Source organism: Aspergillus heteromorphus (genome assembly GCF_003184545.1).
Source record: "Aspergillus heteromorphus CBS 117.55 chromosome Unknown BO70scaffold_1, whole genome shotgun sequence".
Lineage (NCBI taxonomy): Eukaryota > Fungi > Ascomycota > Eurotiomycetes > Eurotiales > Aspergillaceae > Aspergillus > Aspergillus heteromorphus.
In genome coordinates this window covers 1,855,391-1,878,566 of record NW_020290406.1, presented here as the reverse complement: position 1 = coordinate 1,878,566, position 23,176 = coordinate 1,855,391, and the positions used below count along the sequence as shown (strand labels likewise).

General features: G+C 52.5%; 6 protein-coding genes across 6 annotated transcripts; 2 read left to right on the top strand and 4 right to left on the bottom strand.

The window, feature by feature from the left end:
• Positions 1-140: 140 nt before the first annotated feature.
• BO70DRAFT_306100 (Ras GTPase activating protein IRA2) lies at positions 141-2,921 on the bottom strand (the record flags this gene model as incomplete). The annotated part of the gene is made up of 4 exons (XM_025540032.1): positions 141-563; positions 626-2,468; positions 2,518-2,651; positions 2,717-2,921. The coding sequence occupies 4 exons, from the start codon at positions 2,919-2,921 to the stop codon at positions 403-405; spliced, it is 2,343 nt and encodes a 780-aa protein (XP_025404315.1). The 3' UTR covers positions 141-402.
• Positions 2,922-8,180: 5,259 nt separating this feature from the next.
• On the bottom strand, positions 8,181-9,136 carry BO70DRAFT_357703 (uncharacterized protein). Its single transcript, XM_025542099.1, has 2 exons — positions 8,927-9,136; positions 8,181-8,843 (listed from the first exon to the last, which is right to left on the bottom strand). Exons 1-2 carry the CDS (start codon positions 9,093-9,095, stop codon positions 8,554-8,556), a joined length of 459 nt encoding a protein of 152 aa, XP_025404314.1. The 5' UTR covers positions 9,096-9,136; the 3' UTR covers positions 8,181-8,553.
• A 2,029-nt stretch (positions 9,137-11,165) lies between these two features.
• Positions 11,166-12,507, top strand: BO70DRAFT_357701 (putative membrane protein). The gene is made up of 4 exons (XM_025542098.1): positions 11,166-11,678; positions 11,774-11,990; positions 12,153-12,286; positions 12,408-12,507. The coding sequence occupies exons 1-4, from the start codon at positions 11,495-11,497 to the stop codon at positions 12,467-12,469; spliced, it is 597 nt and encodes a 198-aa protein (XP_025404313.1). The 5' UTR covers positions 11,166-11,494; the 3' UTR covers positions 12,470-12,507.
• Positions 12,508-12,877: 370 nt separating this feature from the next.
• Positions 12,878-15,281, bottom strand: BO70DRAFT_327811 (exosome nuclease subunit RRP6). Its single transcript, XM_025540716.1, has one exon. It carries the CDS (start codon positions 15,240-15,242, stop codon positions 12,924-12,926), a length of 2,319 nt encoding a protein of 772 aa, XP_025404312.1. The 5' UTR covers positions 15,243-15,281; the 3' UTR covers positions 12,878-12,923.
• Positions 15,282-15,474: 193 nt separating this feature from the next.
• Positions 15,475-16,523, top strand: BO70DRAFT_425252 (TRIAP1/MDM35 family protein). Its single transcript, XM_025547666.1, has 4 exons — positions 15,475-15,604; positions 15,713-15,750; positions 15,807-15,877; positions 15,953-16,523. The coding sequence occupies exons 1-4, from the start codon at positions 15,564-15,566 to the stop codon at positions 16,028-16,030; spliced, it is 228 nt and encodes a 75-aa protein (XP_025404311.1). The 5' UTR covers positions 15,475-15,563; the 3' UTR covers positions 16,031-16,523.
• A 133-nt stretch (positions 16,524-16,656) lies between these two features.
• Positions 16,657-23,043, bottom strand: BO70DRAFT_281625 (uncharacterized protein; the record flags this gene model as incomplete). Its single annotated transcript, XM_025539020.1, has 8 exons — positions 16,657-16,998; positions 17,054-17,127; positions 17,183-17,572; positions 17,709-18,843; positions 18,913-19,056; positions 19,517-19,589; positions 20,080-22,880; positions 23,020-23,043. The coding sequence occupies 8 exons, from the start codon at positions 23,041-23,043 to the stop codon at positions 16,657-16,659; spliced, it is 4,983 nt and encodes a 1,660-aa protein (XP_025404310.1).
• Positions 23,044-23,176: the final 133 nt, after the last annotated feature.

Below are 23,176 nucleotides of genomic sequence, written 5' to 3'. Positions count from 1 at the left end.
GTGGCCACGCCCCGGGATCGACAAGCCCGCCTGCGCACCAGATTACCGCCCCGTGTAGGAGACCTATCCAAAAAAAAAATCAAAAAAGAAAAAGAAATTTGAAACAAAACAACACATCGTATGCCCCGATGACCGATCGCCATCCCCCACTAGATCGGGCACAGGTCGGTTATCGGGGCATGTCAATCGTCCATCTCCAGGTCATAACGTAAAACAGATGATTTAAGCAAGCCTCCCTTCGGAGATCTTTCATCTTGGCACGTTCTCAGTGCCAACCGTCGTTCATCAAATCAGCTGCCGGTTGGCTAAGGCTGGGGCCGGGGCCCGGTTGAGGTGTGTAGGTAGCCATCCGCTCTGTTTCATAGACTTCGTGATAGGGTGTGGGAGACGAAAGCGATCTCCTTACCAGCCCTTCTTTCGTGCAAATCGTTTGTTGAGAAGCAAAAGCACCTTCGAGACGTTGAACTGGACATACTCCAAATCCAAGTCCTCCTGGCTGTCTTTCTGCATCTCCAGCAGATCATCGAGCTTGAGATCTAGCTCCAGAAGGCCACGGGCACGACCTGTTACATGCCAGATTAGCAAGGGAGCATGGGTCGGGGTAATCAATCTGAATTAGACTTACCTTTGTAATGCAGACTGATAACAAAGGTGCCAGGCAGGGGACTCTTAAACATGAAGTAAATGTTTGCTCGCCGGTTTTCGGGAACATTGCTCTTCCGAATGACGCCTTCTTTTTCAAGCTGCTGGTGGGTGAACTTGTAGGGCCCGAGCTCTTGGTGCTTTTGCTGTTTCCGCTGCTTGCCCTCCGACTGGCTGCGGACGTTATGCAGATACGACTTGTATGTCTCCAGCTGGCCCACCAGGTAGGCGTTGTGGTCGCGAATGGTTGCAAAGACTTCCTCCAACTTCTTGGTCTCGTCCAGGACTTTCTCTTTCAATGATCCCAGATGCACTAACTCCTGCTCCACCTCGTCTCGGAGGAGGCTGAAGTCGTCGGAGCGGTCGATGACTCCCATCTCCTGTAGTTGACTCAGGAGCTCCATGGTGCGAATACCCTTCCGGACCATGACCGCATCGTTCTTCAGCGTCGCGGCTGCCTCCGCGATGCGATCAAGGCGGAGAGGACGTCGGGCAACCGAGGAATTGGGAGGTAGAGATCGTAGGATTTGGACGAACGTGGATTTGGCTTCCATGAAAAACACTTCCTCTTGAGTGATATCGAGGGCCGAAGTCAAGTCATCCAAGGCCGTCTCCCAGCGACTGAACAGGGGCACGGTGATAGTCCTGTTCTCCTTTCGCGGGACCTGTGGTGGAGCAGAACCGAGCTCCTGCAACAGTTCGTTGAGGTGGGAGTGTTGGTCCTGAGCCAGAGCCAGGTTGTGTTTCTCCAGCAAGGAATGAGTGGCATACATCTCATTGAGAGTGATCTGCAGCTCAAGGTCTCGCTTCGAGAGCGCGACGTAGTTGTCCATCTCCAGACTCTCATAGAAATCCTGCACTTCACATAGATCAAGTAAGAATTTGTTCACACGTTCCTTGTTCTGCTGGATGAAAGGCTGGAGCTTCGCCATGTACGGCTCCTTTGCGTAGGAGGGCTTGTTGGCCAAGTTCTGGAGCATCTTGGCGATTAGCGTCAGGGTACGACGGGGTTTCTCCGTCGGCGTCGACTCAATCAGCATATACGATCGCGGTGTGACAATGGCTGGGTTGATGAAGCGAAGGAAGAAGAAACCTCCGATCAAGGTACAGATGGTCTGGTCTTGGGCGTCGGGGTACTTGCGCCGGGACAAACTTCTGATCTGCTTGCAAATCCAGCGGATTCCATACGGTGTATCGTCCACGGATGTGATGATTGTCGTCAAGAAGCGGTTGGCATGATCGGTAAGCATCCTCAAACGCGGCTCGATGATCTTCTGGACCTGTGGGTTTTCTGCTGCAGCCTCCGCCGTCACAGATCTCGCAAGATGGTCGGGCAGCGATCCTTGCTCCTCCTCGATCTGCTTCACCATGGCCTCATACACCTTGAGCGGGTTGATCTCCAGGTCCACGTCGCGCAGCTCGATCAGGGCATTAATCTGGTTGGCGAGGACCTGTTTCAGGTAGCTCTGACCAGGACCACGCCGTGTGTAGGTGGTCATCATGCGGGAGACCGGGGTGTTCTGGCGCAACAGCGACGAGTACTCCGGGGTGTTATCGAACTGGTAGGTGAGGACGGACTGGAACATGGTAAGAAGCAGGTGTTCTTCGCGGCTTTCGTACTGGTTTCCGTAGATGGTGAACATCACCGTTTGTAAGAGGGAGTCGATCTCGGACATGGAAACCAGGCGGCACAGGTGGGCGATATGGCGGGGTTCCGACTGAAGAAGGAAGAGAAGATTGCCGTATTTCTGTGTTTTCTCGTCATTCGGGAAGAATCCTTCCTGGGGATCTATAGCGTCGTCGAGGTGACTGGCCACTTCGTTTTGCTGGGACTGTTAGAGGGACACCTCGGAGGCAAACTGAATGGGTTCTTACTTCTTCCAATGCCATCCGGTTCTGGATCAGCAGAGCTATCCGCGAATCCAGATACCGCACATCTTTCTCCAGCACGAAATTTTTCTTCGATTGAGACGAGATCTTCGACTTCAGTTCGCGGAGGTATTTCTGGGCTATAGCAGCAGAGTCAGCATACCCACCCAATTCCAACCGCAGTCGGGAGGATCCAAAGGCTCACCTCTAGCCAAGTCATCTGATATTTCCAAGTCCCTGTCCTTCGCGGACATCGACAGATACAGCGCGGTGACTGACAGCCGCTTCGACTGGCGGAGAGAGCGGGTATCGTGAGAAGACATGGTGTTTTGACGTGTGACGGGTTGGAAGGAGGAGGAAGAGGAAGTCGACGCTCTCGAGGCAGGTTGCAACATGGTAGCAACGGACATTATGTAGAGGAAAGGAGCGTAGGGACGTGTGCTGGAATTGAGCACACAAGTGGGCGTTCAGACGCGATATATACGGGCGAAAACCAGCCACCACAGAAATCACACCTCGAATGTAGCGATTGGGGGAGACTGAGCAACGGTCGCTGAGGTTGAAGTGTTAGGAATTGCTGGTCATCGGGAACGAGGAGATCGAGAGCAGTGCAACCACGCAACGCAACGAGCGATTCGTAGCCCCTTATCGAACGCGTGGGAGGCCGGCAGTCGGGGGACGAGCGGAATGAGCGATCGATCCGGGTTGTTTGGCGAATCGGAAATGGGAATGGGAGTAAATTCCGAATTGCTGAAAGTCGCAAGTCGCGAGGGCGTGAGTAAAAATAGGGAGTGGGAGGAGAAAAAAAAAAAGCAAAGGTCGGTCGGAATGGAGGATTGACGCAGAGCGGAGTGCGATGGGTGCGATCAACAGGAGGAGTCTCAAATACCCCCGGGCGGTTGTGAGGGTCGGCGGGAGCAACGAGATTGGCGATGAAAATAATCCCGAGTCAGAGAGGAGTTAGAGATATGGGCGATGGGCGAGTTATTGGGAAGGGTTTGGGGGGGTGGTGGAATGGGGTGGGTGGGTGGGTGGGTGGGATTGAGGGAAGGAAAAAAGGTCCACCGTCGCAGAAGGAAGGGAGTGCAAGGCAAGGATGGAGAGGAATTAATTAATGGATAGATGAAGAGGCTAGAGAGCGTGGAAGGAGGGGGGGAGGACAGGCGAGAAAAAAAAAAAAAAAGATGCCGGTCGGATGAGGAGGGGAAATACACCAGAGGAGTTGAGAGGTGTAAGAGGGAAGAAGAGAAGAAAAGAAGCGCGCAAGCAGCAGAGACGATAAAGTGACTGTCGAAGTATGAAGTACAAACGGCGAAGTCCAGTGCAGTGGGATTGAATCGGGCGGCAGCTCCAGATCCAGGAGAGGGGAAAAGAGAGCCAGGATGGTTCGCGAGTGGACACGGAGGGGGGGGATAGGGGTGTGGAGTTGGTTTCCGTCACCTGCAGCACTCTTCCTGAAGGGCCAAAGCAGGTACGCGCCGAAGACCCAAAGTACCAAGTACCTTTTTGATGAACTATATACTGTTTGCTCTGGGTACTTTCTTTTTTCAATCCATGTTTCTATTCGAATTTCCCTTTCTTCCTGACCCTTTCATTCCCCGGACTGAAACTGGCTATGGCGCATTTCTCATCATAAGGTATAAAGTAGATAAATACTCGTTAGGGCAAGGGCAGCCCGAGGACGGAGCACAGGGTGGTCAGTAGCGGTAGAGCAGATTACCTGATGGGCCCTCCACCAAGTCCACCGGACGGCAGCCCCAGGGGCCCCCCAGCGAACGATTCAATTCCTCTTCCTGAATTTGGTCCCTCGGTCATTCGGATGTCCACGCCACCACACACCTCTCTCACATTTCCGTTCCCCCCTCCCCTTCCCTCCCCAGCTGACTGCCAGACGGGAATGTTGCGACAAGTCCACACAATATCTGCACGGCATGACTCTGTTCGCTGAATCAATGCGGGACTGGAAGAGACGATCGGGGATCGGGGAGGGAACTCACACAGGTACTATACAGGCTCTCCAGATCAGATGTTTGGGATAGAATAATAATAATAATAATAATAATAATGGCTCTGGAGGAACGAGTTGGGGACCGATTCTCATTGCCTGTTTGGGCATGTCCATCGGCTGCTTGTAAAGTGCAAACCTTGTGTGAGTGACACCCTTAATTTTGAACCACTAAGAACTTAACTGTAGATACATACCTCACATCTCATCTCATCTCATACCACCACAATCAAACCCGATATTATTACCTACATACTACAGCAGAAGAATCCTCCTGACAGTCCGAGTCTCCGAGAGCATTATTTAGTAAACTCCGACCTCCGGGGCTTCAAATGATGATATCCGGATGATCGTCTCCCGAGCATTGGCTGCCCTCGACGGTCGGATGGTCGAGCTGCAAGAGGACGCAAGGGGAATCCAGCGGAACCCACCGCTTGCACGTACCGGGGGCCTGGTGGTCGTTAGTCGGCCGTAGCCTCGGGGCTAAGAGAAACGACCCGACTGAACCGGCCAGTCGTCGCATGGCACATTCCAAGGTTCGAACCTTTTTAGTTTCGCATTGAGTCCCTTTTCCCCATCCGTCCGTCTTACCCCTGGCCCGATGCTCCCTCCATCCACGGGTACCTGAGCCAAGCAGCGTTGCCACCCACCACCCAGTCAGCCAAGAAAAAAAGTAAAAAAAAGCAAAAAAAAAAAAAAAAAAAAAAGAAATAAAATAAAAGGAAAGGCAAAAAGGAGGATTGGATTGGATGATGATGGGTTGACTCGACACACTATCTACTCTACTAACTACTACGGAGGAGAAACACCACAGTCGATACAAATATCCAGTATCCACTATCTAGTCGGAACTACTGCTGCACACGCAACCGTGCAGAGAGGTGGAGGACCAACCTGCCCATCTTATTTCCTTAGGCTGATCTGATTCTTAATTTCACCCTGGAGAAACCGGAAACCCATCATGTCTCCTCCGTCCGGTCTCACTCTCACCGTCTCATGTAGATGGTAGGGTTTCGGCGATGGTTCCGTCCCTGGTAGTGGTAACTGACCATCTCCAGGATTTGCATGGCCGCCACCTGTCAACCAGTGGCTCACTCCCGGATTAAATTTAACGATCGTATTCCGATGATCCATCCTACTCTTACTCTTAGGTCCCTGACTTTGTCGGTTTGTATCTATCTGCTATCTACCTGCCTACCTCGTCAACCCCGCGAGTAGATAGGTATCATCTAGTGTGGTCTCCAGTCACCAGTCCCCGACTCCCAAGACCCCAAGTTTCAGTTTTTTTGTGTCCCCGACACGGGGAACCGACTGGGTCGACATACGTACAGGCTGACATACGATACCTATCTACTTCCATAGGGCTTGCGTGCCACGGTTCCAGTGTTTGCTTCGCAACCCCGTGTCGTGAGTAGGTAGGTATATTTGGAATCTGAATCTCGTGTGCCGAGACTCCACCTGGTGATTGGTTACTTCCCCTGGTGTCTTGAATCATGTCTCCGTCCCCTCTTCTGCCCCTGTCAGTCCCTGCCTCAGGTTAGTAGGGCTAGGTACATAGTAAGTATGTTATGTGGGCTGTGGGCTGTCGGTCGGGACAATAATACTATAATTATAGCCACAGCGTCAAAGCACAGTGCTTCGCTTGCTTGCTTGCTTGCTTGCTCGCTCGCTTTGGCCCACCGTTCCTCCGCTCGCCACGAACGTCGTCATTCCTGGCACTGGCACTGGCACTGGCACTGGCCATGACCCTTGGCGCGTGTATACACACTACACATACATAGGTACTGACTAAGGAGGCACTTACCTAGGTACTCCGTACTTATTATAACTATGATAATTATAGCACATGATGGTCAAACATGTTTCAAAACAGCGACTGGATGGATGGATAAAAATAACAGCCAGAAGCGAGCGATAAGTATAATACGCACCTACTTATAGCGAGTGTCCGAGCTCTGAAAAGGAGGAACTGAGCGGGGTGAAAGGGGGCAAGTCAGACTGCCAGACTGCCAGAACTCCAAGCAGATTGATTCTCCCTCGTTATCGGGATCGCCTACTCTGTCCGTAAAGAGTATCTACTTAGGTAGATATTCAAGTATGTATCTATCTATCTATCAGGGCTCTTTCCTCCCCCCCCCCCTCTCCTCCATGTAGATAGACACATTGTATATTGTATCGCACGCGGAGTTCCTCGGAGGAAAGGCTTATTTGCCACGGAATGTCGCACAAACAACATACTTTGTACCAAACCACCCCGGACGGGCCAAACGACGGGACAAGACATGATACTATTAACGAATGTCTTCTTGGCGATGACATCGCCCCAAACTATGTATATCTATCGGAGTATACTCCGTATCTTGGTTGGATCCCGAGAAGTTGGGGTGGAATAAGCAGGCCGATCTGTCAGGCGAATTTAACATGCACTATTATTGCGTGTACTGTGTAACACTTAGATAGACTACTATACATAGTGAGGTATGTAAGCCAGCCTCGGGCTTGATGGGCGATGGATGGATCGTCTGCCTGTTATTGGTGACGATAACCGTCGTGCATTTCAGCCAAAGTTAGATTTCCAGGTCGATAGGGCGGGCTTGAGTTTGCCGTGGCAGGTTTTGGTCCAGGCTATCTATGCGGTTAGCGTAGACGCCAAGGGGAAGATGCTCGCAGTCGGTCAGTCAGTATGGCGGGGCGGGTGACATGGGTGGGGTTTGTGTGTTGGTGATGTCTTGAGATAGTATCCTGTTATGACTTATGAAGTTTGGGGGCGTATAATCAGACTTCCATGTTAGAATAGGACTAGCCATGGCATGGACTGCTGCAACAAGCATTCGCCCGAGGATCTGAATTCGGCTCTGCAATCTGTAAAGAAAAGATAGACTAGTAGTTACTACTTTCTTATGCCGCTTCCCATATCCTGGAATCAATGATCTCCCTAGGCCCCCCACAAACAACATAGCAAACAACAATAATTTGTAAGCTTAAATCCAAACCCTCGGGTCCATGCGCAAAAGCAAAAGCAATCAAACCTTGCTGTCGGGCCCTCCAAAAGCAATTCCCATCTAATCTGCCAAGTGCCAACAGCATCGTAGAGTTCAATAGCGAGGAGCTTTCAAAAGCAACCATTATCATATCACCGCGGACATGCATGCACATCGGCAGTCTGATGTCATTGATTCCCGGCCCAACCAGATGTCCGCATCAGAGGTAGGAACAATTGCGCCCTGCCTTGCAATATGGGTAGTACACGGTCACAGTTGCATGCGTCTGCGTCTGCACCTCCACCCAAGCTTTCGGTTGAACAGGGTTATTGCGGGTTGTGCGGGGAGGGCCATCCTGGGCGCGAGGAAGTCGCAGGTATCTCAGGAGATGGTAAGCTTTGTGCATGTGTGTTCATTGTAGCCTTGGAAATGTGACAAAATGCTCGTCTCCATGTTCCGTACAGAGGGACATAAAGTCGATTTCCTCATATACAGTCTGTTACATCCAAGACCGATCAAGTGACAATCATTACACCAACGGTGCTTGAATCTCCGATGTCTCACACCGGCTGCCATATAAAGCCTACCTCCATAAGGACACCAATCCCACTCGGGATCATAAGCCCATTTTCGACCCTGATGGAGGATCAACACAGTCATGAAGTCGGAATCTCCCCAAGGTGCTGAATTGAGAGGCCAGGAAAATAGCACAGTCTAGCCCGGAATATGTGCTGAATCAGCTTCTTCCTGTAAACGAGACTCCGATGGTTCACCGTATCCATACCAACCAATACCTAGACCCAAGATGTCTCCACAACCATTGTCCAAGGCCATGATGACCAGGCTACGCCGCCCGAGCCCTACTTTGTACAGCTTGACCCCACAAGCCCAGGTTGCCGTTCTACCGTTTTTGTTCCGGTTGAGAATAATCCAATAGAGCCTTTTTTTTTTCTAAGTTCTGATAGCCAGTGTAGCAGCTATCGCTTGAGGCCCTGCTACCCTACCATGAAGGGGGCCTAATGGGTATGTATAAAGTCCCAAGCCCTGTCCCAAGTTTCACACCGCACTTTGCACAAATAGCTGTGTACTGACCAGCCCCTGCCCCATCCCATCACCGGCCCAATACAGCCTTCTTGGCTCCGGGGCGCTCTCATTAAACGCCCACAGCTGCTCGCCGTTCAGCATGAGGAACCCATCATCCGAGATGCCCCAGCCTGTCACCGTTTCGTAAGCCTCGGGCTCTGCCAGAGCTTGGATGATCCATGCAAACGAGGTCGCATCGGCGACCACGGTCATTGCCTGACCGTTGGCACTGTAGCTGATGGTGCCGTCTGCGTGGGGAGATACTATAATTACCAGTTTGAAAAGTAATCAATAGGTGTACGTAATAGGTAGGTAGTCGGTACAGGAGGTACAAGTAGAAGCTTACGCGTGAATAAAGTTCCTGTAGTGCCGTCGTAGATACCCCAACCATCGGTGGTCAGGGCTGAGTTGTCAAGGGTGGAGATTAGGGTGAAGTTGGCAGGAAACGAGGTGGTTGTGGACACAGCCGAGGCAATAATGCCGGACAAGGCTAGGAGGGATTGGCTATATCTCATGTTTATAGCTGGCAGGAAGATGTTTGCTAATGGTAGCAGTGTTGGTGGAATGATAGCCTGAGATGAAATGGCGAAGAGGCTCTTTATACTTACCTTTGGCAGATTCCAGTTTGTGCTATTAGATACCCCATAGCTAAAAATAGCGGTCATCTAATATGTAAGGCCGACCACCGGCCCATCTGGTGCCTTCCTTGACTGGCGATGTGGGACGCCTAAGCTGACTGCTGATCTTTTGATACTTGCTGTAGAGTGTCTGAGTACATAGTATATTTGTGGGTTATCACATATTTTACAGCTGTTCCGCGCACCTAGTTGAGTTTGGTCCCATGTAAAACATTGTGGCTAACTATTTACAAATATCAGATGTGAAAAGCCTTACAGAATCTTTACTTTGGGCTGCCTATGTTCCCAGCTAAGGGGCCAAGAGTCAGGTGACTCTCATTGACTAAAACACCCTCGACTGGTGGTTGTAGGTTATCATGAACACTGATCACCCGTGACTGTGTGCTCACCCATGAACTGGTACACCGTGCGCCGCTGTTTAAGACTGATACTATACTAGTAAGATACTTTATCCCTGATCTTTACTTATTTGTGCCATGTTAACCGAAGCAGAGAGCACTCTTATATCCTATTATTGTAAGAGATGGACTATAATATCTAGTATTTAGATTGCCTGTCTGTCACTCTCTTTTCTTCTTTTTTTGTATATAAATTAAATCGCTATCACCCAATGTTGTCACCCCAGCTTACCCTCCCCGCGTGACCTCTCAGCCGACCGGTCAGCTATAAGAGATGTCTCGCGCCTTTACAGGCTTGGATCCCCCACTGTCTGGTAGTGCAAGACAAGACCGATATTCATCATGACAGCACAACCGCGAAGAATAGAAACATCTTTCAGATAGCCCGAAATCAAAGCATCAACAACAAGATTATCGAAAAGATAATTTGTTCTTCAAATTCTTCGAGTACTGTCACGAGTGTGATACAGATACATGTATTATAATTTAAAACAAGAAAACCACTCAAATCTTATTCTTTAATTCCAACAGCAACTGTTCTCTTATTATTAAAAAAATTCATTGGTAGAATATTGTTCTATAATAATATCAAGACTACTATTCTGATAAGATAATATATAGGCTTTGTATTATCCAAACCTAAAACAGATTATATCAAAAGAAGTAGTAGCTGCTAGATACGCGACTAAAGAGTCACAGAATATACCAAGTAACCAGTCACAAGCCCGGATAACTGAGAAATTTTAATACTGTAGTTGGGTCGAGAAACAAGTGAGATTGTGATATAAAGAATAATACAATACTAGAGTTTACAGTTGAGCCTCAACTGGTAAAGCAGATAGTATATACCCTGATTTATCATATTACTTTGGTCTGTGACGCGAGGATTTGGATTGCTTCTCCATTTCCACTAAACCGGGATAGCACTAAACTGCTCCAGTATCTCCGCTGTAGTATTGTATTGTTCACTGTAAGGCCTTATTGACCAGACAGTCAAGGCCAAGAAACGCAGAGGATAGTTCTCACAAATACTGTACCACCTCCTTGCAAACAAGACTACGTGTAGCCGGCGTGGAGCGACCAATTAAGAACTTGAAAGAAAAATGGGCGATTGGTGGGGTGAGCTCGGGATGACTCGCAATAGCCACGAACTTTATAAATCGCCTTTTTTTTGCAAGGAGACCCAGCTGGCAACCAACCAACTTATTATAAACTAGAGAACATTGAGAATTCCAGTGTCTGCTTGTTCCGACTGCTACAGCAGGCTTCATGCCCCAAATCAGCAGCCATACTATGGATCCTGAGCGGATTCGGGGTCGGGAGTTTGTAGAGCAACCGGGTAGTATTCCATGGCCTTTCTGATCTTACATTATGCCATTACTATTGGCACACTCTGATGGCGATGGCTGATGCATGGTCACGTCATGCGAGACCTACAGATGATATCCCATCGGGCAAAGCAGAGTATCAGCAAAAAGCTGATAATTAAGAAGCACTAGCTGCCGGATGCCATCCCAGCAGCTCCCCCTCCCATTCCTTCACCGGCTGAAGAAAACCATGCGCGCATTCCTGCATGAACCCTAATTCCAGAACTAACATAAGCCCATCATCCACCCACCTGCCATCTGGATAAGACCAAACAAGCAAGATAAATCACATAAATACAATGGCAGAAATAACCCGAAATGCTGCACAATTTCTCCAGCTTTGATTTAGTCAGTCCCGATCACATGCTAATAACCCAGCTAAACCATCGATCGACTCCGCCCACTTGGTTTCTGCAACGTCAAAAAGGTTCGTTTCATCTTCCTCACCTGCAGCCCCATACATCGACATCCAATCTATACCGTCCCCCCCATCATTTCTTCCACCTCCAAAATGTCTCTCAAAAACCCCTACCTCCTAATCTACAACACCCTGAATGCCCTCCTCTGGCTCCGCATCCTCCTCTCCATCCTCACCTCCCCCGCCCAACCCCCAGAGACCACCTACACGACCCTGGAACCCTGGACCCGATGGACGCAAACCCTCGCCGTTCTGGAAATCCTGCACGCAGCATCCGGCGAGTCCCCCCTCCCCCTCCCCCTCCCCTTCCCATCTTCCCATCTTCAAAACCAAAACCAAATCCAAATCCAAAACACTAACAACCCACTCCAGGCCTAACCCGCTCCCCGGTCTTCACGACCTTCACGCAGATCTTCGCCCGCAGCGTCCAAGTATGGGCCATCGACTTCGCCTTCGCGGACCTGACCCGCGTCTCCCCAGCATACAAGTACATGCTGTTTGCGTGGTCCATCGCCGACACGATCCGGTACTGCTATTTCGTCGTGCTGATTGCGGGGGTGCCCGTGCCGGGCGTGTTGAGGTGGTTGAGGTTGGTGGTTTTGATTCCTGTCCCCCGTCCCATCCTATCCCATCCTATCCTATCCCATCCTATCCCATCCTATCCCACCCCCATCCTCACCACCCTGTGTGCATGGTCTATACAACCCCTCCACGAGAAAACAACCAACCAAATGCTAAATACTCAATACAGATACTCCCTCTTCCTATTCCTCTACCCCATCGGAATCAGCAGTGAATGGTGGTTAATGTTCAAAGCCACCGTCAGCACGGACAGCTGGCCTGTCAAGGCGTTGTTTGTTTTCTTTTTGGGGCTTTATGTGCCGGGTGAGTATTATTGTTCCTGTTATCCCTATTCCTCTAGATCTATCCATATGGTTATCTACGTGTTTGTGGGCGCGAGGGAAAGGGAGAGGAAGTGGGCTAACTGTTGCGTGCATTGCTGTAGGGTCGTTTATGATGTATTCGTATATGGTGAAGCAGAGACGGAAGACGTTGGGGGCTACTTGATCTGGATAGGTGAGGGAGGGGTCAGCCGCCGCTTGAGAGAGGGAGGGGGGAGAAGGGGGCTAGGGGCTGGGGGCTGTGGGTTTGGGTTTGGGTTTGGGTTTACGGTGGTTAGGGGGTTGGTATGAGATTGATGTAGGGTGGGTGGTAAGTATCAAGGCGAGGGGATTCAAATCTATAGCTACCGCTCAGCGACAGCTCAGCATAGGCGAGGAAAAATAACTTCTACCACGGATATATTCGTAGTAGCAAAATCAAATTGATTTTGAATAATTCACAATCTTTATTCATCTGCAAACCGGGTATCGCTATGCATTTAGAAACTCTAGATATTGTCCATGCCCATGCTTTTGCACACCAAATCACCAATCCATCCGTCCCACACAAGAAAATGAAATGAGAATAAGAAGTAAAAAAAAAAAAAAAAGAATCAAGAATCAAGAACCTATGGCAAGCATCACCGGAAAGTCATCGCCTTGCCGGGAATCTCGCGCTTCTGCTTGCGCACCCCGGACGGGGCCTCGAGTGCCTTGGCATATGGGTTGTAGGCGCGCTTGGACGGGAGTCCGGACTTGGACTTGGCGGCATTGAACACGGTGGCGGCACCCTCGTAGTTGAAGGGCGCCTCTTCTTCCTTGGCGGCCTTCTCGGGCTGTGGGGGTTGAGACGCCGACTTGTCCTTCTTTTCTTTCCGGCGCTGTTTCTTGGACGGCTTTTCGTCGGCGATGTCTAGCGAGGAGCTGGCGTCGGTGGTGGGGTCGAGTTCGGATGACGCGGACTGCTCGACCGTCTCGGCGGTGGGGGCCTTGCGCTTGCGCGGGCCACCACGTTCTTTGACGGTGAAGTATTTGTTCTCGTCCTTCTCTTCTTCGACGGCGGGGGTGGGGGCTGCGACGGGCTTGGGCGGAGCGGCGGCGGGGGCGGGAGCGAGCTTCTCGCGGGCTTCGGCAACGGTTCTCGGCATAGGTGGCAGAGGGAGGGAGAGGCGGAGCGCTTCCGCAGAGGCGACGGCGGAGTATTCGGGGTGGGCGGGCGGTTCTTCCGAGTCGAGGACGGAGCCCCAGAATTGAGATACTTCGTAGCGGGCGGCGATGGGGAGGATGTCGTCTGACTCCGTCAAAGGCTCTGCCGATTCTGTTGCTGGTCTGACTTGAGTTCCTCTTGTCGGCTTGACGTACACGTCGCGCCATTCGGGCCCTTCGGCACCTTCAAGCTTCGCGTTCTTAATGACTTCCAGGAGATCGACGGCCCGGTTCTGCGTGATTGGCGTCACAGGCGACAGTGTGCGGAACAGGGTGCCCAGGTCGAGCGGCATGGCCTGAGCGACGCGGAAAAGAACGTGCTTCGGGAATACACACTGCACGCCTTCATCCTCTTCTCTGGCAACCTCATCGCGCCACTGGTGCACCGCCTTGAACACGGCAAACTGCTCCCTGTTGACCACGATCGGGTTGCGAGACAGAAGATCATACCAACCGCCCGGTCCCTGTCCGGTCGCAGCGTCGTAGACGGGACGCTCATACACCTGCAACGCTTCCTTCTTGGACTGTTCCGAAACGTAGTCGACGAGGTTGTTGTCGGGGGTGGAGTTTTCGACGAGCTCATTGCGGATATGGTCGTAGACGTGGAGAAGGTAATGGGTATCCGAGCGGGCGTAGTCGAACATGCCCTCCGGGATCGGCCGAATGCGCCAGTCGGCCATCTGGTATTTCTTGTCGGCTTCAAAGTTGACAAACTTCTGCAGCAGGTACTTCAAGCTGCGTTTCGGGTAGTTCAAGGCGCAGGCGGCATGATACGTATCGAACATGCCAACAACATACAATCCCAAGTCACGCTGAAGCCAGATGATATCCATGGAAGAACCGTGAAGGACCTTGAGAATGTTCGGATCCGTAAAGACTTCGTTGAGAACCTGAAGCTCCTCCCTCCACGGCTGAAGCGTGTCCACCACCCAATCCTTGTCCCGGGTGCTGATCTGCATCAAGGAAACCAGACCCTGGTATGAGTGCACATCGTGATGCTCCAAATCAATCGCAATCTCCTTCGCCGACTTAAGCTCCCCCAGCATCTCCTTCACTCCTTCCTGAGTATCCACGAAAGTCGCGGTTGTCGATTCCCACGGCTGATAATCCACAGGGGACGACACACTATACGAGGCCTCCGGAAACTTCGCAGCACGAATCTCGGCCTGGTAGGGGTGGACATATCCCGCCACCGTGTCGGCGGGCTTAATCGAATCCTCCAGTGAGACAATCGCATGCGGCTTGGATCGAAGCAGCGGTTTGAAAGGCGACGTGTCGGTGTTGTCGGCGGGGTGCTCAAACAGCAACTGAGGCTTGGGGATCTTCGACGGACCATAGTCGTAGACGGTGGGGAACTTGGCGGCGCTCTTCTTCGCCGCCTTTGCGGCGGCCTGATCCTGCTGGGACGGGCTCAATTTCTTGATCACGCCGGTGAATTCATCCAAGCACGCGTCGGCCTTTTCCAAGAGCGCATCGATCACATCCACCACGCCGCGCCAGTTGTCTTCGACAGAATCCTCATCGCCCAGTGTCGGCGCAGACACATCCGTACCGATAGTCGCAGCTTTCAGGATAGACGAGGTGAGAGACAGGAGTCGCAGGCTCTGCTCATCCAAGGCATCCGAGACCTCCGCGTTCGAGGAGCGGTGGAAATCGAGATCTTGGGCTGAGAGCTGACCGGCGGTGCGGGTCACCTCCATCAACGAGGACTGCACCCGCTGCTGGAACGGAGGGAAATCAGTCGCGGAGTCCATGATGAAAAGCAGCGACCAGACGGGCCCGTTGGACACTAACTGATCTTGCAGCAAAGGTAATGCAGCGTCGGACAAGAAAAAAAAGCCGTTTCGAGGTGGAGAATTCATTCGGACGGGCAGAGACCGACCGCCTGCCCGGTGCGGACTAGCGATCCGCGCCGAGTGACTTCAATTGGGATGGGGGCTTACATAAGGCGCATGGAGGCGATCTCGACTGACAGCCAGCCCAGGCAGCAGAACAGGACAGAGAGAGTGTCTCATTGCCCATCTCTTACGCTTCCAGTGTCTCCGTGCGACGACGCGCGTCTGATTCGAACCAAAATGTCCGCATCAATCGCCCCAGAATGCAATAATATCAAAGAGTACGGTAACCAACCCGAACATCTTGATCTTGATCTTGATCTCGATCTCGATCTCTAGAGATCTCTATATCAAACAAATAAATCACAGCATACTGACTGTCCCCCCAGAAAATACGACACCTGCTTCCTGAAATGGTACAGTGAGAGTAAGCCCTCCCAACAACCTCATCCACCTCTTCATCTGCTAACCACCTCACCGCAGAATACCTCCGTGGCAACACCGCCTCCAACGAATGCGACGAGCTTTTCGCCAAGTACAAGACTTGTCTCAACGTATGACTCAAAACTCCATCCCCTATCCCTACCCCCCCCCCCTCCCTCTCCGAACCTAGTACTAACCTTTCTCAGATCGCCCTAAAAGAAAAAGGCATCGAGTCCATGCTCGACGATGCGCGCAAAGTCATGAAGGATAGCGAAACGGATTAAGCCCGGAAAAGGGCTGATCCGATCCGATTCGATTCGATTCCCCCTCTATCTCTCTGTGATTACTTCGCTACGCGGCTCTACGGCTGTACTTCCTCTTCTTCTCACCGGATGCAGATGGACGTATCTTTGAAAGAAGGAGGTAAAGATTCGTCATCTTCACTCTGACGACACGGGGCCAACGGGGCGCCCGAGACCTCACGCGCGCGGCATTGTTTCATCGCATCTCATCTCTGCTAGTGAGTGTATGCCATCCTTTGGCGTGGATTGATGGGTGAGTCTTTCGGGTCTGAATTTGCATGGTTTGGCGAGGAACGAATCCACGAAATGTACTGTACTTTATGTGACTCATAGGCGTTGTGGCTACATCGATTTAGACGCTCTTACTTCTGGGCAGGCAGGAGTTGTGGTGCGGGCAGATTTGTATCAACCATGTATGCATAATATAACTATCCAGCTGTACTACTACATTACGACCTGGAAATCAAACATTCACCTATCTTAATTCTTGTTCCATCGTAACTCCGTCATCCCAAAAACAGAAACCAAAAGATCTATTCTAAATCATATCATGAATTGGCAAGATTATCTACTATATTACTAAGGAATAGACATAACTCATAGACGATCTATCGATGACCGCGTCTCCGCAGATCCCCCTGTCCAAAGCCCCCGGGGAGCTTGAGGATGCCGTTCGCGGCAGTGCTCCCTCCGCCCATGGACGAGGAGCCGCTCCCGCCGCTGCCGGTCTTGCGAGGCTGCGTCAGCATCGACCACACCTCCGTCATGGTTGCCCGGCGCGCAGGGAGCATGCTGTACTGCATGCCATACAGGTTACGCCGGTGGATAGGGGGAACAAAGCGGCCGGTGACGAGGCAGAATATGACCTGCGGAGAGAGGTAGTGCTTCCGGAGGCGATGGCCCAGTTGGAAGTATTGGTCGAACATGGCGCGAAGAGTAAGAGGGATGGACTGTTTGGGTCAGTATGTGGCGATGCGGTCCAATAGGGGGGACAGAATAGCATACCTCAAGATGGATGTAAGGCACGCTGGTGTTCGAGGACTTGTCGTGCTCCTCACGAAGCGCGAAGTGGATCCCTCCTGGTCATACCGTCAGCTATAGCGATCCGGAATGGGAAGGTAGATAGACACGCACCTGGTAATCTTCTGGAGTCCTTGACGCGAAGCATTAGAGCAAAGAGCGGGAAATGGTTCAAGAAAGCTAGGCACGTATCGAGGGCCGCTTTCAGCGAGATGATCAACATCCGCGCGCTCGCAAAGGCGAGGTAGAAGACAATAACGGTGGGGAGGAGGAAGAAGAGGACGGTGAACAAGATCGTCCCAAGGAGGAGTTGGTCAAGGTCATAATCGCATGAGTCTATACGGTTGCGAAGCACGTTTCGCTTCTTGCCTCGGAAAAGATGGAAGAGAGATATTATAATGGTTAGTTGCCAATTGAATATGCGTGCCGATGCGATGTAAAAGGAGTAGATATGCACGGTCAAGATCGACACGAGGTCGGAGAAGAGGGCAATCGGCATGCTGGCTCCCGCAAAACTGGAACAGCCAACAACGTATATGATGTGTGGGAGGTAAGGTTGCAGATTTGCGATACAAGCTTCTACAGTGTCAGTCGAGGAATGCCCGATGGACATGACACGGCCATGGGGACTGGAACCTACCTGCCCAATTTTCGATGACCCACAGAAAAAGGTCACCGAGGAACGCGGCAAGCTCATTGTTGAGCTTTAACCCGGCTGGCCAGTCCATCAGCCAAGAGATGGTGCGCTGTAGCCCTTCCACCGTCCATCCCGTTAGGATGTAATTGATTTGGAAGGCCACCCAGTTTGCATTGTCGATGATGTACGAGCCCAATGCAATGCCGATGATCACATCATTGGCGACGAGCCACAGGCTGTTGTAGAATCGAATGTAGTCCGGATGGCTGGTAGTCACGCTCTCCCAGTTATCCTTTCTCTGCCGTAGTTTCACGTACTGGATGGGCCAGTAGCAGAACTGTTGGAGCCGGATATCCACCTGTTGAGCTGTCGCCGATATGTCTTTTAGTGCCGCAGCGTCCGGACGAGCGCGCCACTCCAAAATCTGGAGGACAATCTCGGCAACCGTGCGGTGGAAGACGAGCCCGATGATGAATATCCGGGTAACGACAGGCCAGATCCACTGCCAGAAGACATAGGAGACGCCAAGAACGAAGAGATCCCAGAGGGTTGTTGCAGATTCGACAACCCGTTCACCAACGCTCATGCTTCTCTTGACTCGGATGCCCACAAGGTGGCTGTTCTTCTCCATAAGCTTGCCCATTTCATACGCGCAATTGACCTGGTTGATAATGAGGGGAAGTGCCTGTTCTTTGAGCGACGGGACATGCTTGACGACAGTATGAAGCTTCAGCTTTTCCACCAGCTTCACAGCCTGAGTTTTATCGCACTCCTCCTCCGTATCAATCTTATCCGACAGATCATCCGATTTATCCGCCGCAAACACCTTATCCCCTAGCGCCAGGGATATCGGCTCCAAGGACATATACTCCATCCTCGTCGGATGAGGGCGATGAAACATGATAACCTGAACGGAGAGGTTGGTATCCGATGGGCAATAGATCCGAGGCACCTTATCCGACGTATTCGTAGTGACACAAAGGTGCGACGGATTGAACGTGGTCGGCGGATCCGGCGAATTGGTCGATCCTAGAACATGCATAGCGGAGCGCCCACAGAGAGCGAATATGCGCACGATCGGATGAGGGCTATTACGGAATAAGATCCCGGCACGCAGAGCATTGTCGACATTCCGAGGCTATTTCCGCACATGTCAGAGCTGTGTCTACCACGGAGACAAGACAATTCAGCCATTCAGCGCACTCACCTCCACATCCTCCAACACCGTCAACACGAACAAGTCCCATTCTGAGTTCCGCCACCCCACAATCACTCCTGGCGACGACGACCGCGGCAGATCGTTTGGCCAAAATACCCGTAGCAACCCATCGCTCATGAGCATGTTGACATCCTTGGCCGCGATCAGAAGGAGCCTCGACGGCGGAGTTGTTCGCGAGCGGAGACGCCCAGGTGCACGTATCGGGGGTGCTAATCAGCGGGTTATCGTCAGCTTTCGTCCTGCAGAATACAGTGCAGTGTCTGTTCGCCGACGGCGCGACAATCGGGTCGATGCATATAGCGTACCAATTCACCCTCGGTTGTAGCCAAGTGGTTGATGGGAAGAACGAGGAGGAAGAAAAAGACCGACAGCAAAAGAAAGCCCTTAGCCGTTCTTGTCTATGGGAGAGAGATACGTTAGCCAGGTGCATGAAGTTGGATGGCATTGCGCGTGGAGACAGATGGCAGAAGAATGACCGGGGCATGGTGCATGGAGCATACCACAACGCCGTGATCCCAGGCAAAGATGGCCAATTCGTACAGTCGGGTAACAAGATCCCACCTCGCGGTGATGTAGCCCGCTACGAAGATACCGAGAGTGAGAATGGAAAAGGGGTGCATGAATCAAGCTGTCCAGCGGGTGGTCGCTTCAGTTTGCGCGCATTGCTGAGGGGCGTGGAGAGAGCTGGAGGCGGAAGCGGGACAGCCGAAAAGGAGGGACGATCGCACAAAGCAGACGGGCAGGTCATTCAAGGGACGACCAAGGGACAATGTTGCTTCTGGAATCAACAGGCAGGCTGAGGTCTCAAAGGGTTTGGAGCGACGATTTTGGGGGGGGGGGGGGGGGAGGAAGATGCGGACGGTCGACGGCAGTCTCCGAGGCGTCTAGATCTCCGCGGTCCCACGTGACTTCATGCAGGTGGTATACTCAGGCTTACAAGATAAAGCAGATGAAATGGCAGAACTTAGATGGACCTTGACTTAAAGAATAGAAAGGAGGAAAGAAAGATGAAGCGTTTATCTATCCCAGTATCCCGATGTAACATCCGAACGTACAAACAGTCAAATATCCCATTCCCGAACTCCCAACCGCTAGAAACCCGAGATGAATGAAAGCACACCAAATCATGATATGACATGGCACCCACGACTCTACAGAGCCTTGATGCCCTGGAAGACTTTGTTCGCTTGCAGCTTCGGGTCACTGTTGACGAGATCGCGCATGATCTGGCGCTTCTCTTCGACGGTGAGGTTCTTGTCCGGCGAGTCAACGGCCTCCTTCCATTTTAACAACATCTCCTTGAGCAGGGCACTGCCCTCCTCGACCTCCTCCTGCGAGTACTTGTCAATCGCCATGCTAGACTCCTGGTTCTGCGTCCCGGAGGATGTGAAGTCTTCCAGCTCGTCCGCCTTCTGCCGCGCCATGTTGACCACCTTCTCCGGGAAGCGCACCAACTCAGCAACGTGGATGCCGAAGGACTGGTCGCAGATGCCCGGCTCGACACGGTAAAGAAGGGTGACCTGGTCGCGCTTCGAGTCCTTGCTATCAGCCCCCTTGTCAGTGCCATCGCCGATGAAGGCCACCACGTGCAGGTTCTTGGCCGACTTCGGGTACCGGTCTGCCAGGGCCGTCAACTCGTGGAAATGGGTTGCAAAGAGGCCGAAACAGCGAATCTCGGTGACAATGTGCTCCGAAATAGCCCATGCCAGACCGAATCCATCATAGGTGCTCGTTCCGCGGCCAAGCTCGTCGATGATGATCAGAGACTCCGACGTGGCGGACTTGAGGATGTTAGACGTCTCCAGCATCTCCGCCATAAAGGTCGACACGCCCTTGAGCTGCGAATCACTCGCGCCAACACGGGCAAGGATGCAGTCGAAGATGGTCAGCTCCGCCTCCGAGCATGGCACGAAGCACCCCGTCTGAGCCATGAGCGCGATGACGCCAATCTGGCGGATATAGGTCGATTTACCGCCCATGTTGGGACCGGTGATGATCAGGAAAGACGAATCGTCCCGGATCAGAGACACATCGTTGGTGATGAACGAGATATCATCCTGCATCTCCATGCATGGGTGTCGCGCCTCCTTCAAGATCGTATTTCCAGTGCCTCGCGGGTGGATCTTGGGACGGACATACGGCGTAGGGGCATGCACTGACACATGCGCAAAGCTCACGATCACATCGAGGTGAGCCAGGACGCCGGCAAGCTGCTCCAGCACAGGGCAGTAAGACGCAGCAACACTGACCACCTCGCTCACCAGACCCGTCTGGGTACGGTTGTAGTTGGAGGACATCTGATCATGCTCGCGACGGAACGCCTGCATCGTGGACGTGGTGAAGTAGACGCCGTTCTTCTGTGTCGAGCACTCCTGGTACTCCCTCTTGTTGCGGATGCAACCCGCCTCGTTGCGAGTCAGTCGGAAGCACCAGCCATGCACACGGTGGTTCTCCAGGAACAGCTTCTTATCCACCTCCTGGTCCAAGTCGCGCCCAACCCGGCGGTGTTCGACGTCCATGTCATGTCGTAGCTTGTCGAGCTTCTTCCGGATAATGCGCAGGCCCTCATCAAACTCGGGCTTGATGATAAACTCATGGTTTTCCAACGCACCCAGATCGACCGTCGTCTCGACCATCTCCTCCAGCTTCGCCAAGCTATCCGAGAACCCCCGCAGCTTGGTCGTGTACTCCTTCTCCAAGGGCGTCTGATACTCCTCATCCATCACATTTTCCAGGGAGGCAACAAACCCAGGGAGACGAATAGCAACCTGGTAAACGCGCACCACATCCTCCAGCGTGGCCTGTTTCCGCTGAAACCGCTTCGCCAGCCGATACAGGTCCGGGATTGACCGCAGATGCTCCTCCTGCATTGTCTGCCTGAGCTCGGTATCCACCACGAACGCCTCGACCAGCTGCTGTCTCTTCTGAATCTCCGCCAGATCCATGAGGGGCTGCTTCAACCACTGCGCCAGCAACCTGCTGCCCACGGGCGTCTTACAGTGATTCAGCAACCCAAACAGACTCATGGACTTGGATCCGTCCCGCGGACCAGGCATCAGATTCAGGGCCCTGAGTGCCGACGAATCAAGCTTCATGAACTGCGACAGATCATGCTGATACAGCTGATACTGACCAAAATTCGACGGATCCGACATGACACCCAGATACTTGATCAAGGCAGCAGCAGCACCCATCGCCAACTTCAGCTCCGTCTGCGGCAACGTGCCAGCGGACCTCTCATCCCTCAACAACCTAGTCAAATCCTGCTCAATATCCCTAACCCCAAAATCACCCCCCTGCCTCTCCGACACCGCAATGCCACAACTATCCGCAATATTCCTCACCTTCGCCAACTCGACATCCTTCTTCCCGGCGTCCATCTGCACCAAACACTCCTTGACCCCGAGCTGAATAACCAACGACTCCAGATTCGAATACACATCATTATCCAGAAACTCGCTCACGCCAAGCTCCCTCACACTGGCATCGGCAAAACACACCCCCACGCTCCTCGCCTCGCCCGCCTTGGCCGAGATCTTCACCGCGAGAATAATCGGCGCCGCCGCCTCCGCGCTCAACCCGCCCACACTCCCCAGCTCCTCCTCCACGTCCTGCAAGTTCCCGGGACTCGCCTGCTTCGATAACTTCCACTGGCCGCGCCCGGACGCGCTGCCGGACGCCCAGATCTCCACCCGCTTGTTGAGCCGGAAGAGCGCCTCGCGCAGGAAGTTGCGGAACACAGTCACGCTCATCGTCACGGAGGGGAGGCCGCCGGTCTCGCTGCGGCCGAGGTTGCGGAGCACCGAGGTCGTTTTGTACACGGTGCGCGCGATGAATTCGGCCTCTGGGCCGTGCGCCGAGTACCAGTCGCCGCGGTCGAAGACGCGGATGGTGTCATCGTTGCTGTTCGAGGAGATGGAGCGGTAGAATCGGATGAAGCCGACTTCGTCGTCAACCTGTATTCAATGACGGTGGTGTTAGATACGGATTTCTTGCGTTGCGTATAAGGTTTTGTATAGTTGCACGCTAGGACTGGGTGGTAGGAGGGTATGTATGTAGCTGCTGGAGAGGGCGGGAGTTAGTAATTGGACTTACTCTGAGATCCGGCCGGGAAGACATGATGCCAGAGAATCTCCGTCGATGTGGATTGACGACTACGAGCCAGCTGGTCGGTCGTTGGAGAGGAAGGCTTTCAGCTCGGCGTGGAGTTCTTGATGGATCGATCGATGGAGGGACGCGCCGCGGGAGAGTC